This window comes from Daphnia carinata, chromosome 2 (genome assembly GCF_022539665.2).
Source record: "Daphnia carinata strain CSIRO-1 chromosome 2, CSIRO_AGI_Dcar_HiC_V3, whole genome shotgun sequence".
Taxonomy (NCBI): domain Eukaryota; kingdom Metazoa; phylum Arthropoda; class Branchiopoda; order Diplostraca; family Daphniidae; genus Daphnia; species Daphnia carinata.
The window spans coordinates 3,313,144-3,331,323 of NC_081332.1; the positions used below are offsets into that span (position 1 = coordinate 3,313,144).

The 18,180-nt window shown below is 40.3% G+C and overlaps 1 protein-coding gene across 1 annotated transcript in view; it reads right to left on the reverse strand.

The window, feature by feature from the left end:
• Positions 1-18,180, reverse strand: part of LOC130686437 (teneurin-a-like) — a 78,282-nt gene that overhangs the window by 33,490 nt on the left and 26,612 nt on the right. The window contains exon 5 of the mRNA XM_057509554.2: positions 5,531-5,746. Coding sequence (XP_057365537.1) covers positions 5,531-5,746 — 216 coding nt within the window. The remainder of the gene's footprint in view (positions 1-5,530; positions 5,747-18,180) is intronic.

Below are 18,180 nucleotides of genomic sequence, written 5' to 3' on the forward strand. Positions count from 1 at the left end.
ATATTGTACAAGAGCCGCGTGGAAAAATAAGACCATCAGCTATGCCAATCAGTCACGTACTGCTTTTCAATCCATCGATTTCACGCCCGGCATAAAAAAACAAAACAAATATTTACAGAACTGTATGGACGATTTCCTTTCCTCGTTTCCCTTCAGCATTGATGGCCAGTTTTAAAAAAGCTCAATGCTTATGCAACGTACACAGCGCTATTCATCCAGACCAAAAATGCTCATCGAGAGAGGGGAGGGGGGGGGGGGGGGGGGGAGAAAAGAATAATGCCCAAACTCGTGTATACATTCGTCTCTACCCAATGCAATTGCAAAGTGCATCCTTTCGATCATTAATGAGCAATGAGCAATACAGGGAGCAATAATAGCCGAGCTGAAAAACAAGTAGATGGTCAGAGCGTTAACCGTGACACGGGCTGGCAATGAAGGAAGAGGGGGGAGGGGGAGGGAGCGACTCAATTGCATTGGGATCGGACACGGTCTCCGATGTGACACACCCTCTCCCATATCCCAAGAATTTTTCTCCTTGGGACGCGAGCGCTATGTTCAGCGGACGTACGGACGCACATAAGGTATGCATCCGTCCGTTGCACACGCAAGTGAATTATCCTGAAGAAGGGACGGGGGGGGGGGGGAGAGAGCAGAGGCTGGGGCAAGAGCTCGACAAGAGCTCGACATGTCTTACTTAACATTCCCGGGCGCACGTTGGTCGATGGACGACAGTCCAAATGTGTAGTGGTGCGCTCCGTCTAGCGGAACTGCCATCGGCAACAATATATTTCTATATATTGTACCAATCAAATCCAGCCCCCACTCTTTTTTTTTTCCCGCTCGTAAATTACAAATAAGAGTGGAGGGGGGGGGGGGGTCAAGATTCAAAGCAAAGCTATACAAAAATAATGCGATGGCCCTCCCACACATTTTTTTTTTTTTTTTTTTTTTTTTTAACGATCCTCCGGCGGCAATTTCGAAGTCGGCGTTGGCGTCGCTAAATCAACAGTTGATTTCTTTTTCTTCCCTCTTCCCGGTGCGTTGAAAACAAAATGTAGTAAAGAGGATAGGACATAAAGAAACGCACTTCATCTTATCGAGTTGAAGATAACAGCCTGTGTGTCTTTGGCGGAGGCGAAAGAGCCTCGGCTTACGGAGTGAGAATGTACAAGACGGAAAGGAATCGGACGACAGATTTAATCCCAAAGATGATAGGAAAAGTAAAAAGACCTACTACTCACGGCATTACATCACAGCAAAAACAAAAACTAAAAGAAAAAGATAAAAAAAAAAAAAAAAAAGGCTGTTGCTACTGGAAATATAGCGCCAAGGTTGCCACCGTATAAGAAGCTTCTTCTTTTCTTTTCTTTTCTTTTTTTTTTTATCTCATCCAAATTTTAAATGTTCATTTATAAGCTTTTAGTCTTCGATAAAAGAAAAACAAAATTCAAAGGAAACCCGGTGGTGCTATGGCAGTATAACGAAAAAATAAAAAATAAATACATTTCCAGTATTCCATCAAATAATTCAAGGCTAATTCTCTCTCCCTTTTGTTTTTTTTTCCTTCCTTCTATTCGCTATAGAATAGTCAATGTAGAGCGTAACGTATAGACATACACCGTTTCAAAAAGGCTTTTGCCAAGCCGATCCAAAGGATAACGTTCCTCATTAAGAGAATATGAGACAAAAAGCAACGGATATCTGAAGGACGTTTTTTTTTTTTTTTTTTTTCTTTCTTCTACTTCTTCCCTTTTGTGACTTGTCCTCAATCTTCAACTTAAGGCAAAGGATAAAAAAAGAAACCCTTTTGTTTTACTTAACGATAACAGCTAAAACATAATTTCTTTTTTTTTTCTATCCGGAGATAAGAAAAGAAGAATTTCTTTTTTGTCTTTTTCGCGATGTTCCCAATGTTGGATGCATCGAAGGTCCGAGCAATGCCAACAACTAAAACTGGCCAAAAAAACAAAAACAAAACGGAAAGACGGGTCGCAACAAGCGGAGGGGACCTCCCAAAAAAAAAAACAAAAAAAAAAACACAACAACACAAGAGCTCCAGGGGTAAAACATCCATTAAGTGAACAAAACAAAACAAAAAAGAAATAAAAGAAACGAACAGACTATGTCTGCTGGGCAGCCGTAAACAAAGAGGACATTGCGATTGAGTACGGCCATCTATATAAAGGCGGGAGGTAAAGTACCAAAAAAAAACAAAAAAAGAGCCGAATGTATGCCGAAAATGACGTTCAAGCGCCTCGACGCCATCTACAAACCATAGAGGCGGATGAACGCTGCCCGGCACGACAAGTTCTATTGCCTTTATATAAAAGCAATATTTTTTTTTTTTTTTTTTTTTGTCAGCATCCCCTAGGAGACGAGATTAATTCGATGGAACCTTTTTCGTCGTTAAGGGCCGGGCGACTCTCGCTTGGCATTGACGTCGCCGCTACACATAGTCCAGTATAGAAAACGGACCAACAGCACCTGACACATTTAATCCGCTTTCCCTGCCGAAACGAAAAGGAAGCTGCGGCGATTCAACCGTGTGTTCCAGCCGACGTTCGGAACGGCTCTTATATTCTAAGGCCCAGAAATGATGACGGCCACTGTCGTCCCCCCCCCCCCCCTTCCTTTTCACGGACCAAGGCGTACAACATTATTAACTGGTCCGATGACGCATACTAACTCCCCTTTTTTTTTTTTTTTTTTTTCTCTCGCTCACTCTCTCGCTTCGATGCTACGTGTTTACATATGTATACACATGGCACAAAACAGAGAGAAATAACCAAAGAAAAGAAAAAAAAAACCCGGATGTCTATTCATTTCCTCCCGACGGCCTTTGCACACGAAACGGTAATGGCTGCACAACTCGACGTAATGGAAACACACACACACGCAGTGGGCGCGAGATATGAATACGCCGAATGCGCATAATGGGGCCTTTTGCCTTCGAATGTTTAGCCTATTACGAACCACGGCAGGAGAGAATGAGAAGCTGGGGGAAATGCGTTGTGCCGTAAAGGTTTTTTTTTTTTTTTTCTTCTTTTTTTTCCAGTGGGCGACGGCCATACATCAAGCGAGGGAAATGGGAAAATCCGTCTAGATTTATGCACGTGTACATGTTATGGAGACTATTGGCTAAGGAGGAATATCGTTTTTTTTTTTTTTTTTTTTTTTTTTCTGGTAATGATCGCCATCAATGGAGCGCAAGAGAGAAAAAGGAGGGGATTGATGGTGTGCGGTAGAGATCTTTCAGAAAATGGAACAATGTTACAACTACAAAGCTTCTGCCAAATTATGGACTGCGTAACAAGAAGAACGGTTGCCGCACATCATTAGAAAAATAAACCAGGGGATCCTGTTTGTTTTTTTTCTTTAGCGAATTTGTTTTGCCATGTTCTCCCGTTATAAACAACGCGATAACATAACAAGAATGAATGAAAAACGAAAAAAACAAAAACAAAACAAAAAAATGATGGCGGGTAGCGCTGCAAGCAATAAAAGAGATTCTAAAAAAAAACAAAAACAGGAGGCCTCAAACGAACGGATTCAAAATAAATGCCATCAGATTTCAAACGGGAGCAAAATCCTTCAGCTTTTCGACAATTAAACTGAAGAGAGAGATTCAAAAAAAAAAAAAAAAAAAAGAAAAGGATTCATTTGTGGCTGCTTTTCCCAGGCCGAGTAGAGCAGATTTTTTCCTGGGAAAAGACAACAACAATGGAAAAGCAACAAAGAGGAAAACAAGCGAGATCGATTGTGAACAGAGTTGCATTTCAACCACCAAGTGGAATACAGTGGTTGTATCACAACAGGTGTGTCGCCATGACAACTGACGCAGCCAGTCATCCACGACGTCTTTTGACGGGATTTCTTTCGTAAAAAGCCAACAGAGCAAAACATAAAAAAAAAAAAACATTTGGAAAAGAAGAAGAAAAAAAATTCTTTTTTTCTTTCGTTCAACGATAGATAAAAAGATGCGTCAAGTATTGAACGTTTGTCATTATCAAGGATATATCCCCCCCCCCCGGAAGTACCAACGGACAAAATTTCGAGCTCCTCCCCCCTGTCTCTTTAGTCTACATCTCCATCCATTCGAGGAGGCAAATGCAAGTTGAATGTTCAATTTTCTACCTACGCTCATTTCTTTAAAAAAAAAAAAAAAAAAGAAATTTTTAATCAACTGGTCGATTGTTTGTCTTGTTTTGCTCGCTATCTTCGTTAGTTGTGCGAAGCTTCGAGATCATTATGCACAATTCCGTCAGCCGCGATGTTCAACAACAACAAGAAAAATTCCATAAATGTCGTTACGCAAAAGTTCAAAGATTAAAAGAAAAAAAATGCTCAAACTTGTGGAAAAAAGTTTGGATCAATCAAGTGGGGTGGAAAAAAATTGGTATAGGGAAAGAACTTTGAAAAAAAAAAAAGAAAGTTCAAGAATCCAATTAACTCTGACATCCGCTCACGCGGCACAGCACCATAGATACTGTACGGCCGGGCGGAAGGTGGCAATGGGTGAATCAAAATTTAAAAAAAAAAAAAAAAAAAAAAACGCAGGAGATTGAATGGCAAGTTTCATAATTGGTTACACATGTGGAAAACAAGATGTTGATCATCGTCACAGATTGCGCTCATTATGGCAAACGATACATTCAAGCGAATCGTCCTGAATGGAGGAACGTCATTTTCACGGGAACCCAACCGGAAATTGGATTGCCGATCTCGCTCTTTTAAAAAATACCTCCATATAAAATCGTCTAGTTCAAATGATATGAAAAAAAAAAAAAAAAAAAAATCCCTCCATTTTAACGAGGAGGAAAAAAGACAAAGTATTTTTCAAAAACTCTTTCTTCTTACTTCAACAAAAGTTCACTTGCAATACGGAGAAACGTTGCTGCGTTATTGGAATATGATAACGAGCATCCCACCCACCCTCCCCATTTCGTGCTTTTTTTTTTTTTACTCACTTTGATTACGTAGTCACACGTATTCAAATTAGTTTCATCGCACGTGGCCCGAGTCAATAGCAGCGCAGCATCTTGTACGTATTGGGGAAGGGCGCGTTCGAAGATGACGACAAGTCGACGGGAGTCGCTCGGTGACGATGGGAGTATCATTGAACACGGTGGGCTGACGGCATGGAAACAAGCCACGCCAAGTTGCACCGCTACGTTTTTCGTTTGTAACACAACATTCAAAACTTGGCATTGACTTGGGAAAACTTCGTGCGCTCGCTGCTTGCGACTCTCCAACCCCTAAAGTTGGGATAGCAACAAGCCAATAGTTTCGTAATCAAAACGAGCTCTCAACCGAGCATAGTGCCGCAATTCTTCGTTTGTTTTCGTTTCTTTTTTTTTTTTTTTTTTTTTTTCAAATGAACGTTACAACTGTTATGCGAACTCACTTTCAACGTTCATTCCCTCGCTTTTCTTCAATCGAACGATGTTTCCCTACGCTACGTTTTGGCTTCGAACCCGAAAACTGTCAAAACAAAAAAAAAAAAAGAAAAGGACAAGGAAATGCCACCTACCGGTCGAATATGGAATGACTTCGTAGGTCGGCGGCTCGTCGCTGTTGTCCTTGGTGACCACCAGAGTGGCTGCACGCTGTTGCTGAAGCGGCTGTGACTGAAGCGCCACCAGACTCGGGTGGTTGAACGAAGAACCGCGCGGCGGGAAATCCGGCGGAGGCGGAGGAGCTCCCATGCCGTTGCCTGGAGCCGGAGCTGGCGGAGGTGTTCCGTGATCTGATTCAAGCAAAACAAGCAAAACCGACACAAAAACAGATTAAACAAATGTGAATTAAGAAACTTCTTCTGAAAGCAAAAGTAAAACGTCAATAAAAAAATCAAGTAAACAAGAACATCTCTACTACCTACTGTACACAAACAGATCAAATAGACGAAACGGGGGAGGGGGGTGAGGTATCATAGAAGCGCAAAGTCGAGAGGCTGAACACGAGGTAGAGAGCAAAGCTATTGATTTTTTTTTTTTCCTTCCGCCCTATTCTTCCGCATTCTAGTGTGCCCAACTTGTTCCGAAAGACAAGCCGGCCGCACGTAATACATGGCCGTGCCACCCCGAGAGAGTCTGTGGCATAGTCAAATAAAACAAGGCGACCTAACAAACTGCACACACAAGCAGCGGATCCAGTATGACGTTATTTTTTTTATTTTTTTTCTGCACTGGATACGCGGCATGTAAGGTGCGTGTGTGCGTCTACCTAATACCCCCTCCCCCCCCCCCCCCCCCCTAAACCCCGCGCACAAGCGCCACTTGCCAGAAAAGCGGAGAGCACGAAAGGCGAGCCACTATTGAATAATTCAAAGGAGGCAGTCAAAGGCTGGCGTTCGAATTTCAGAGGTACGGCAAATACGGCGACACAACGTTTGCCACCATTTGACATTTTGAGCTTAGGGAAACACGATCGTCGATGCCGCAGGAATCCCCGCCCGTCGGCCGGCAGTGTCACGAAATGTACAAAGGCAAACAGGTTAGTTATGTGTTTAGTTCCTCACGAGCCGAATTGCGTCACGGCTGTTTACGTATGCAATTATGCCTACAATGTGCAGAGGATAGACAATCGGTTCCGGCTAAGCCGACAGTCGGATCTGTGGAGAGGGGGGGGGGGGAGGGATGTATATAGGAGGGAGTTAACTTAGGGAATAAAGCGCTTTCTCATTTTACGACAACGGAAACTGTTCCAAATGAGCATGTCAGTGTAAATAGAGAACCTCCTATTAAGCAGTCACGTGTAACAGTCAAACTGGACCACCCATCAAAACGAAAAAAGAGTAGACGAAACACGTAAAGAGAGATAGAAAAAATAAAATAAAACAAGAGGACATGTAAATTCAGGCTGGCGCTTTTGTGGAAAGAATAAAGGCCCCGCTTGGCCAGACCTCCCTCTCTCTTCTGCTCATTAGCATTTCAACATGTGCAAATGACGTCGCGCTGTATAAATAAAGTTTGCCTCCGCAGCTTGAGCAGCCAAGCGAGCAACTACGTAGGGCCATCCACAGACGGGCACGACCCCCCATTTTTTCTTTTCAAGGGGTTCTTTCAATTTTATTTGATGTAGACCTATGCATTTACTCTGACTGGCTAGGGCGGACTTTACGGCGTAGGAGATAAATACATAACGTCTTTGGTCGATCTCTTTTGTTCAAAGCTCTCTTTTTCCCCTTGAACAAAAAAATAAAATAATAAAGAAAACCGCCCACCATCCGTCGTAATCTCTCGTATCAATTTTACATGCCAGCTCCAGCGAGTTCAAAATAAATCTGCATAAAAAAAAAAAAAAAAAAAAAAGAGGCAGAAAGACCGGCCAATGATGGTCTACTATTTACTAGAGTAGCAGCCAGTATAAGAAGAAGATTTGAAATATTACGTCAAACCTTCCTCTCCATCCGGAAACAGTTTCGGGGGGGGGGGGGGGGGAACGATGGAAATGAAGATGAAAGGAAAGCCCTCCATTCGACTGAATCGCTAAATAGCCAAACGTTTTTCTTTCTTTCTTTTCTTTTTTTTTTTTTTTTTTTTTTTTACGTACATTTATTTTTACGTACATACATAAGTATCCATTTTGGCTGTCATCTTCTCTTTTTATTTTTTTATTTTTTTAAGGCTTCGGAAAATATGGAGAAATGTGCTAACAGTGAAGGAAAGAGAGATTTTAGTGTAGGACCATATAAAAAAAAATGACTGTATGACAGATGAAATAAAAAAAAAAAAGAGGGGGAGTTCTTTCAACGTCAAAGTATCTTCATTTTCTCTTGAAATTGCAAACATCAATTCAAGAATAAAAAAAAATACTATCGCCAAATATGTGTTATCGAGCCAGACCGATAAAAAAAGAAAAAGAACGAATATAATAATAATAATAATAACAATAATAATAATAAATTTAGCCACGAACGATAAACGATGTCGAGCAGACAACACAACGGGCGTGCATAATGACATCCCGTTTCAATCGTGTACAGCTAAAACTCGCATATGTCGCAACAAGCACGCCGAGTGCTACACAAACAACGTTGTATACTTAATGACAATCCGTCCACAATCCGTCCACAATAGGAGAGAGGGGGAGATGGGGAAGAAGAGGGAGGAAGCCGACGACAAGAGCACGAGGCTTTGAAATTGCCGCTTTTAACCTCTGCGACCTTTCGTGATCAAAATGTACACGCCAAAAACTGTCCCCACAAATGCGAACGGCTGCAACGCAACAATCCCCCCCCCCCCCCCCCCCCAACTGTCAACCGCAACGGTGCAAAATTCAACTCCCCCCCTTTTTTTTTTTTTTTAATTACAATTATATATTTGCAAGAGAAAATTGGATCGATTTTAAGTACCGGTAAAATGCAGCATCAAAAGACTCTTTTTAAAAAAAAAATCTCATTGTTACGAATATGACAACTTCCCTCTTTCTCTTTCCGATCGTTCGTTCGTTTTATTTATTTTTTTTATTCTATTATAATAGCCATCGTATAGAAAAAAGCAGATGGTCTCTCTCCTACTCCGATGCGGAGCGCTGGTGCGGCGACAAAGTGGCTCCATCTCAAAAGAAAAGAAAGAAAAAGAAGTTCTTTTTCTAGCACTCCAACACACACGGTGCTGCCGTATCAATATATTATTATATTCCATAATAATACGAGCCGAAAAAGAACGAGAGAGAGAGAGAGAGAGAGAGAGAAAAAAAAAAGCCAAGCCCTTATTATATACCGCACAGCATAACACATTTGAATATTGATCGGTGGGCGTGGTCGCGCCGGAGCTGTGCATTTTCACGAAGCGTCTCTTTCAAAAGACCGCGCGGACCCGACTGATCGGCGCGATATATTGCCTTTCATATTACGACGTGGAAGAGAGAAAGAGAGAGAGAGAGAGAGAGAGAGAGAGAGAGAGAGAGAGAGAGAGAGAGAGAGAGAGAGAGAGAGAGAGAGAGAGAGAGAGAGAGACAAAAAAAAAAAAAAAAAATGTGCTATTTAAAGGAGTCGATCTCTAAGAAATTTAATACAATATACACGTTAATAGAGGGCGAACTTCTTTAAGCAAATGACGTAAAGTCTAGTAGCTCAGGCCCTTTTTTTTTTTTTTTTTTTTTTTTTGTTTATTATTATAGAAGGAAAAGAAAAACAAGAGGAAAAAAAAGAATTTGTTTCCATTTTCTTATAGTTTGTGCAGGTCGACACACACGAAATGCGTCCATCAAGGAGCAATCAGTCTGGTTGCGATTCGGTCCGCTATTCATCAACAGGCGCACACACACGGAGAGAAAGAAATAACTTGGTGGAACGCACGGACATTCCGATGAAAAGAGGTTTTTAAGATGATGATGTTACATCGTACTGGGGGCCATGATGTTTCGTTTTTTCAAAACAAAAAGAAACGAGAAGCTCGTAGTTTATGTATAAAGATTGAGAGATGCTGCCTAGTCAAAGGTAAATATTGAAATAATAAACTTCTTTTTTTTTTTTTTTTTACTGGGTTTAAATAAAAAAAAAGAAAAAAAAAAAAAAGAAACTGTCCTATGCGACAAGCCATGAGACATAGTGTGTCGAGAGCTCAAGAGTCCTCGTGGATGCACACCAAAAAAGGGCACTGTCATCTCGAAAGACACAACGTCATCGACAGTTTTTCTTAGTTTCAAAACGACAGCCGAATTTTTTTTTCAGGTTTCCTTTTATGGACTTTCTTTTCCTATATGCCCCCTCTCTAAATGGACGTGATTTAAAAAAGAAACAAATTAAATTAATTTTGTTTCCCTTTTCTTTAACATTTTTTTGGTGATATTCGTGATGATACGGCGAGGACAACACGTCAACTTTGTTCCCCATTTTTGTTCTTGTTGTCTGTTCTTTTCCTTACGTGCGATGGAACACCAAAAAAAAAAAAAAGGGGGGAGGAAAAACAGAAAAGAAAAGAAAAAAAAAAAAAAAAAAATCCCAAAACGAGACATTGGACACGACCGAAATCAGTCAGCCATCAAGGTGTCTGAATCACGCAAACTTTCATTTCTTTTTCCCGACTTTTATTGGTTAAGGGACGCAACCTTATTGGAAAACGAGCAGCCACAAACAAGAAACTCGAACGCGACTCAACGTTCCCCTTCCCTCCCTCCCTCCCTCCCCCCCCCCCCTTAAAAAAAGAAAACATTCTTCGACTTCTTGTGTGATCGTCATTATTTTTCAACACGTGTACCTCTTTTCAAAAAATTCATTTTCCTTTTGGCTGTTGTTTTTCTTTTTTTTCTTTTTTAAAGCCTATCGGCAATAATAGTGGGATGAAAGAAAAATATATTCATCTACAATTTTCCCTTTTTTTTTTTTTTTCTTGAACAAAAAGGGCGTGTCTAGTACGACCGAAGAAAGATGTTATTATGACCGCAGCTTTCAAATAACAAAACACGAAATTGAGATAATGAACTGCTTCTTTTCCTATCCCCCTCATTCTTTCTTTTTTCTTTTCTTTTTTTTTAGAAAACTATCTTCCCCTTTCTTTGAAAAATTCTCATAGAAAAAAGGAAATGGAAGTAATGCGTGGGCCTACATAGTGGCAAAATACAAACGATCAGTAATTATGCAAACGAAAAAGAAAAAATTCCCATCACACAAAATGCGGTAAAAAAAAAAAAAAAAAAAATCAATAAACATCAATGACTTTATCGTTTGTTTGCCTCTCGAAACACGCCCACACATACACACGAAAATTCGGAGCAAAAACAAATAATCAACAACCATTCGATTTATCGAACGTCTCGTCATTTTGTGTGTTGCGTCCGACTCGCTTTCTCGTTGCTAACGCGCGACTGCTTTTGTAGTATTACACACACACACACACACACAAAAAAACCGAGCCCATGTGTCACATTTAGTATGGACAGGCCTTAGCCCCGGATGCCTCTGCGTTTTGTGTTGCACGGACACTAATAATAAACTAGTAGCAAGATGTACAGCGCGCACACACACACACACACACGACAAACTAACAACAAAGTCGGGTAGCCGTGCGGCGTAGCAAAGACAATCTGATCGATTGATGCATCATTTTTTATTATTATTATTTTCCCGACTCCTTTTTGCGTTATTTAACAGCGCCCAGCTCAAAGACCATCAGCAGGTCCCCCCCCCCCCAAACAACAAACCAAAAAAAAAAAAAAAAAAAAAAAAGATGATGGAATAGGCGTACGATACAAGCGGCTTTTGTTGTTACAGCCCATACGGGTACGCCAACGATGTCAAGATTTCCCTTTTTTTTTTTTTTCGTCAACAAGCAAACAGCAAAGGCAAACAGAAGGCGATTGTCGTAATACGGCAGTAGGGCCCATCACAAGATCAGACGTTAAAAAAAAAAAAAAAAAAAAATAGATAAATAAAAAATAGGACAATGGGTACTATCCACTAGATGGCGTTATAGGACAGATTACGAGGCCAAGGGCAAGGCAGATTGCGTTTGATCATGGGAATGACGTGACGCCAGCACGTCCTCCTCATCATTCGGGGCCGGCAATCACGACGCGTCTGTAAACGACTTGTCGCTATGAATGTATTCTTTCTTATTCTTAGAGACACGCACCTTTTGCTTTGAATAGTGGATGTCTTCAGTTCAACATCCCACACACACACACACACACACACACACACACACACACACACACACACACACACACACACACACACACACACACACACACACAAACACACACACACACACACACACACACACACACACACACCTCCCTTAAAGACAATTTTTGACGGACGTGACCATTGATATTGGGAGGAAATAAAATGTAAGAAAATAAAAACGACTGGAAACACGGAACCATAAAAAGGAAGTTTTTTTTTCTTTTTTTTTTTTTTTTCGTTTAGAGATGCCGGGCACGCGTTTCAAATAAAGAGCGAAAGGAACGACGACCACCAACGGCCAAAGACATCATTTGATCCGATTCGGACGGGACTTTCCGAACCGGCGTGTGACGCCGTCAATCGATGGCCTCTCTCTCTCTCTCTCTCTCTCTCCCCCCGTTTCATACACAGATATTAAAAAAAAACAAAAAAAACAAAACAAAAAAAAAAAAGGAATATGACCGAAACTGCGTCGACCTGTCAAATCATCAGACGTGCAATGCCTTAACATTTTCCCAGAGCCAAAAACGACTCGACAAACGTTGTCAAATAGACGCAAGTTTTTTTTCCGTTATCTTTTTTTCTCCATCTGTTTTCTCCAAGAAATATCGAAAATAAATACCACCAAAACTAAAAAAACATGGAGAGAAAGGAACCAAAAATTCAAAATGAAAGAGATTTAATTTTTTTTTTTTTTCTTCCCCATCCTCTTTTGCGGCATTTCAAGAAAACGTTTTTACAAACAATGATGGCCGGGAGAACATTATCTTTGCCGTCACTTAAAGAAAATCTTGTATCGCATAACTGCACAACATGTCTTCGTTATTGTTGCTTGTGTTTCCCATTATTTTTTTTTCCCCCAACCTTCAACCGGCTGGCGCGTTTGCCGCCGACCGAACGGTACCGGTTTTTTCTTTTTATTTTCTTATCAGTTGACCGCATCGATTGGGTTTTTCTTTTCTTTTCTTTCTTTTTTTTTTTTTTTTTTTTTTTTGAATACCTTGTCTTGACGGAATGTCTAAACTTCTGGGAAGAAAAAGACACAAGAGGACGGGGGGGGGGAGGAAAAGAAATGGGCGAGAAACTGCCATACGGTACTGACAGCATCTGCACGCCGACGGCGTGACTGCACCGAACGCTCTCCTTCGTTCAGCCTTTGTCGCTTGCAACAACCCAAACAACAGAGTTATTGGTCCATCAAAGCCAAACAACATTTACGATACACTTTTTTTTTTTTTTTTTTTTTTTTTTTTTGGAACAACCCTAACTTTTGCGACGAGCAAATAAAAGAAACTTATTAAATAAACTTGGCAAACGCGCAACTTTTTTATTTTTTTTTTAGTCCCAAGTTTTTGACCAACGTTCCTATTTAAACTCGACCTCGCATTTTTTTTTTTTTCCTTTTTAAACTTGTAGCAAAAAGACCCCTCTGTGTGTGTGTACGCGTCAAAGAGAATATGTTTTGTCATGTTTTGAGAGAAGCAGATAGACCCCCCCCCCCCCCTTTGGATAGTGTCTCCCAGGAACCCCCCCCTCTAGCCACTGGGCGGCCAGCACCTGGGCAGGTTTGATACGTGTCGTAGAGACATACCACTAAACCTACCCACTGTATGTCACATACTGTGCGCAAACAGTTTTCAGCTGGGAAAATAAAAATTACAAAAAAAAAAAAAAAAAAAATACCCCCCTCAAAAAAAAAAAAAAAAAAAAAAAAAAATATGTGAGGGACGACCCGGAGTTTTGTTGGACCAGCGCTGGTTCGGCTGCCGGTTTTCTATAATCCGCATGGATGACGGGGGGGGGGGGGGGGCCTAATATTTGGACCTCGTGTCAGTGCGCTGTGAAAAAAAAAAAAAGGTTCTTTCAAAAATGTTCTTTAAAGCAAGACGAAGGTTATCTCGATGCGACCATCTTGACCGATATGTTAAAAAAAAAAAAAAAAAAAACTCGTCTCTGAGTCAGTCACAAACCGAAGGCGATTGAACTCGTAGGTATGGATTTGTCGCCCCTCATCATCTCCGTTCTGTTTTTTTTTTTTTCCCTCTATCTGGTTCCTTGCCAGCTGATCGGCTGGAACGAGAGTGGGAAAGGAGGACCGACCGAAAATTTGAAGCATTTCACACGAAATAGGCGGGACAAGGAGAATGTTGCTCTACCCTCTTTTCAAAACCCCTCCGAACACAATGAGGTACACACATATCTTTAAAAAAAAAAAAAAAAAAAATGCCGACTGTAAATTTATTTCATTTTTTCGATGGATTCGAAACCGATTGCATCGACATCTTTCCCACTTCACAAAGGACGAATCAACTGGAGAATACCGAGTATTCCGGCAGACTTTGGCGTTCTTTTGCGGCACACACAACACCAATCGACTTTGACCAAGAACCGAGAAAAAATAAAATGCCTTCGCATCCATCTCTGTCTGATTGATAACAACAACAATAACAGGACTTTCATTTCATTTCATTTTTATTTTTTTTTTTTTTAAATTAAAAAAAAATTTCGTTTTCCTCCCTCCCCCTCTTCGCAGGATTTTTGGGTGGGGTAGCCTATATATGCGCTGTAGAGATGAGGGCGGAGCTGGTTTGTAGCACTATAATCAACTAATCGCCAGATTTTTCAAAAAAATATAAGAGCCAATGTATCATTACCAAAGTACGTACACTAGCAATTTACCAATAGGGCGGACGAGTCAAGAGGCAGGGCATATTCCTTCTCTTTTTCGGGGTCGACCCGGTCAAGAGAAAATTGTTCAAAACGAAAAGAAAAAAGAAAGGGGAAAAAAAAAAAAAAATGAATACAAGAAAAACAGCAACAACAAGTACAACCACAGGTAGTGCGTATAGAAATACGAAGGACCTGCCACAATCCCAACAGGCGGCTCATTCATCATGATAATCATCCGCATAACAGAGACCGTTTGAGCCTTTCTCGGTCTCTGTTATACGTTAGCTAGTAACTGTGATTAAACGCGCGGACATTTATAATAACAAAAGGTAAGGTAACCCAAGAAACCTTTTTTTTTTTTGTTTTGTTTTTTTTGTTTTTTTTTTGAAAACTTAAAAGGAATTATTGTTGTTGTTTTGGATGGGGTGGTTCCTCTGACCCTGGGCCACTCTCAAAAAACGCATGTAATCACGAAACGTCGCAACAGGTTTTCCATTGTGGGGGTTGTAAAAAAAAAAAAAAAAAAAATCAAAAGGGGTAAAGACCTGTTGAAAAGCCTCTCTTTTAAAAACAAAGAAAAACGCTCGTTGTCGACGTTGCAGTTTGTCTTTTTTTTTTTTTTTTTTTTTAAGCGGTACGCACTTCCCCAAAGGGTCTCGTAAGTAGACAGGTCTAATCAATTAGGTGCCACGTAATAGAACTCGACGAAGGTGAATGAAGGGGGGGGGGGCGAACAACAGAGTTGAAAATAAGAAGGGAATTTGACTTTGGGTGAGGGGGGGTCTTCTCATTTCAACCCCCATTTGGATTTTTTTTTCTTTTTTTTTTTTCCCTTTAACTTTCAAAAATCTTGTAAATCATCAACGTGGATACGACTCCATTTTCGTTTCGCGGGAGGGGGGGGGGGGGGGGGGGGGGGGGGGGGGGGGGGGGGGGGGGGGATCTTTCCTTTAGTCCGTTAGTCTTTTCTTATATGCCCGACCACGTACTAACTGCGCAATATATACAACTTTATTGCCCCGTCTAGGCATTCCACCTTTCGGGGCCGCAGTTTTATTCTTTTTAAAAAAAAAAAAAAAAAAAGGGGGGGGGGGGGGGGGGGGAAAGAAAAGATTTTATGATGATGATTCAGAGTTATCAAAAAAAAAAAAAAAAAAAAAAAAAAAAAAAGAAAAAAGTTTAATAAAATGAAGCTTTTTTCTTTTTGAATGAAAGTAAGCGAGGGCCCATGCTGTTCATTTATTAAAAATGAAGGTAAGAAGGAGAGCGGGCGAGCTTGCAGTTTAAAAATTCATCGTTTTAAAGTAAGGAAGAAAACGACTCTTAATAATAAATAGTGAGAGCACGAAACACGTGTTATTCCATTAAAAGCGCAGATAATTACACACGGCCTCTTTCTTTCTTCGTCTTCACATTTTCAGCTCTTAAAAAAAAAAAAAAGCAACGTCGAGAAATAAATAAAATGAAAAACTTTGAAAAAAAGAAAACAAAAATCAATTTGATGCTGCTTTTCTCTTGTTTGTGGTTTAGCTGCTATAAAACGAGTGCAGGGGGATAAATTTAAAGAGAAAAAGAAAAAAAAAAAAAAAAAAGGGGATCCCAAACTCGTAAAAAATGAAACAAACAAAAAAAAAGTTTTACGGTTGACGGACTCGCGTTTGTCTGTGGGTGCTGATGTGGTTCCCTCAACCGAATACATGCAACCTTGTACACATAATATGGCTCATTAACAAGGTAGGAAGAAAAAAAAAAAAAAAGAGATGCATGCTTCCCCGTCTTTTGCGTTATCTTTATCCCCCCCCCCCCCTGTTTCTACTTCTCCGTTCATCTTATCGGCTGTCTTCGATCTCGTCGCGTCCACGTAAAAAAGGGAAACAACAAAAAGGTGTACATCGCTAATCTATCCACCGTTTTTTTTTTTTTCTTCTTCAAAGTATCTATCAAACGATAGCGGGGAGAAAAAACGAAGACGAGAGTGGTCCTTTTGGTTGAGTAATTATAACCCGCCCCCCCCCCCAAAAAAAAAAAAAAAAAAAAAAATTTTTTTTTCGTTTGATGTGCTTTTTTTATTTCAAAAAGAAATCAGGCAGTTACCCCATCTTTCTCTAATATCGTCGACTCCTATCGGCTAGTTAATAAAAAAACGCTAGTTTTTAACAACAACAACAACAACGATTCCTCCTAATATTCTTCACGATTTAAAAAAAAAAAAAAAAATACCTCCGAATCAGAAGAAGAACAAAAGGGGGGGGGGGGGATTTTTTTTTTATGACGACATTTTCTTCACTGATTTTTAAGAGAAAAGGAAACACATTGCAGGGGGGCAGACCCTGTTGATTCTCCCAAAACAAGAAAGAAAGAAAGAAAGAAAGAAAAAAAGCTAGCGACGTTTTCGAGGTTCACTGTCTTTTCTACTTCTGGGTCTCATTCATCACGATCTCTTATCGGCTCGTAACCCCGGCGCGACACAACAACCCAAAAAAAAAAAAAAAAAAAAAAAAAAAAAAGAAAATAGAAAAAGAGAACCGTGTAAAAAAAAAAAAAAAAAAAAAGAGCGAGCCAACAACAACTACAACAACAACAACAACCTAAAGATAGAAGGCAGAGTCTCATCGGAGGCGCCCACACAACACTCAAGATGACAAAGCCGATGTGCGTAGAAGATAACAAGCGGACGAAGATTTAGAAGAAAAAAAAAGGGGGGGGGGGGAATATCAAAAGTGGGAGGTGACGTATGCGCATAGCGTTAGTAGAAGCCAAAACTACAAATGATGATGATAATTCTTATTTTAAAAGATGGCCACAGGGTGGAAAGAGAAAACGTCAATTCATTTACATGTACGTTGTTGTGGTTTTCACTGATTCCCGCGACGATCGATGTGACATTTGAGAAAAAATTGGGAAAAGGTGAGAGGGGAATGAGGAGGAAAAAAAAAAAAAAAAAAAAGTGTCACTTTTGACAAATCATTCAATTTTTCATGGCACAAAAGTCAAACTATTTTCCTTTTCTTTGTGTACACCAAAGGGAAAACAATTTCAAATTTGAATTCCTTTTTAATCTTCATGAATTTCTAATTTCCCGAATAGACAGCTGGCCCCTGATAGTACCGGATACATTTTTTTTTTTTTTCCTCTTTCTAAACAAATTCTTCTTTTTTTTTTTTTTTTTTTTGGCAGTGTTATAACCCAGCTGTAGTATCCCCCCCCCCTCCCCCAAAACTTCAAGTTTCCTTGTTTCTCCATAGCGATGTTACATACCAGCCAGTAGGCCCCCCCCCCCGCCCTTCACCACATTCAAAACCTCAGCCATCCTTAACTTTTATTTAAAAAACGAAAAAATTCAAAAGAAACGTAGCAAAAAAAAAAAAAAAAAAAAAAAAAAAAAGAAGCTCATTCATCGTACTCTATATTGGCCGCTGCCGAAAAAGAAAAATACCCCACGCCTTCGTGGCTCTCAAAAAAGCTCTGGAATGGGAAAGAAGAAGAAGCCCACAAGAGCCACACATACACCACAGCAAAGCGATTTGTCTCTTCGATAGACACGAGGACCTTCGAAAAAAAAAAAAAAAAAAAAAAAAAAAGAAGCGACACCCACCACACACTCAAAACCTATTTATAAAATGCATCTACATAGAAGGAGGGCAAAAAAAAAAAAAAAAAGAGAAGAAATAAAGGGGGCGCAGCGGAAGCCCGCATCCCCCCCCCCCCCCCTTACCACCTTGTTCTCGTTCAAGGCATGCAAAGGAGAAGAAGGAGCGGAGCAACGGCAGCGACGACCATCACAATATATTATAATCCAGCGCAGTGTTTTCAGACCTCGACGGTCGGCACCTTTTTCCCCCTTCTTTTATAAAAAAAAAGACTCCCCAAAAAGAAAAAAA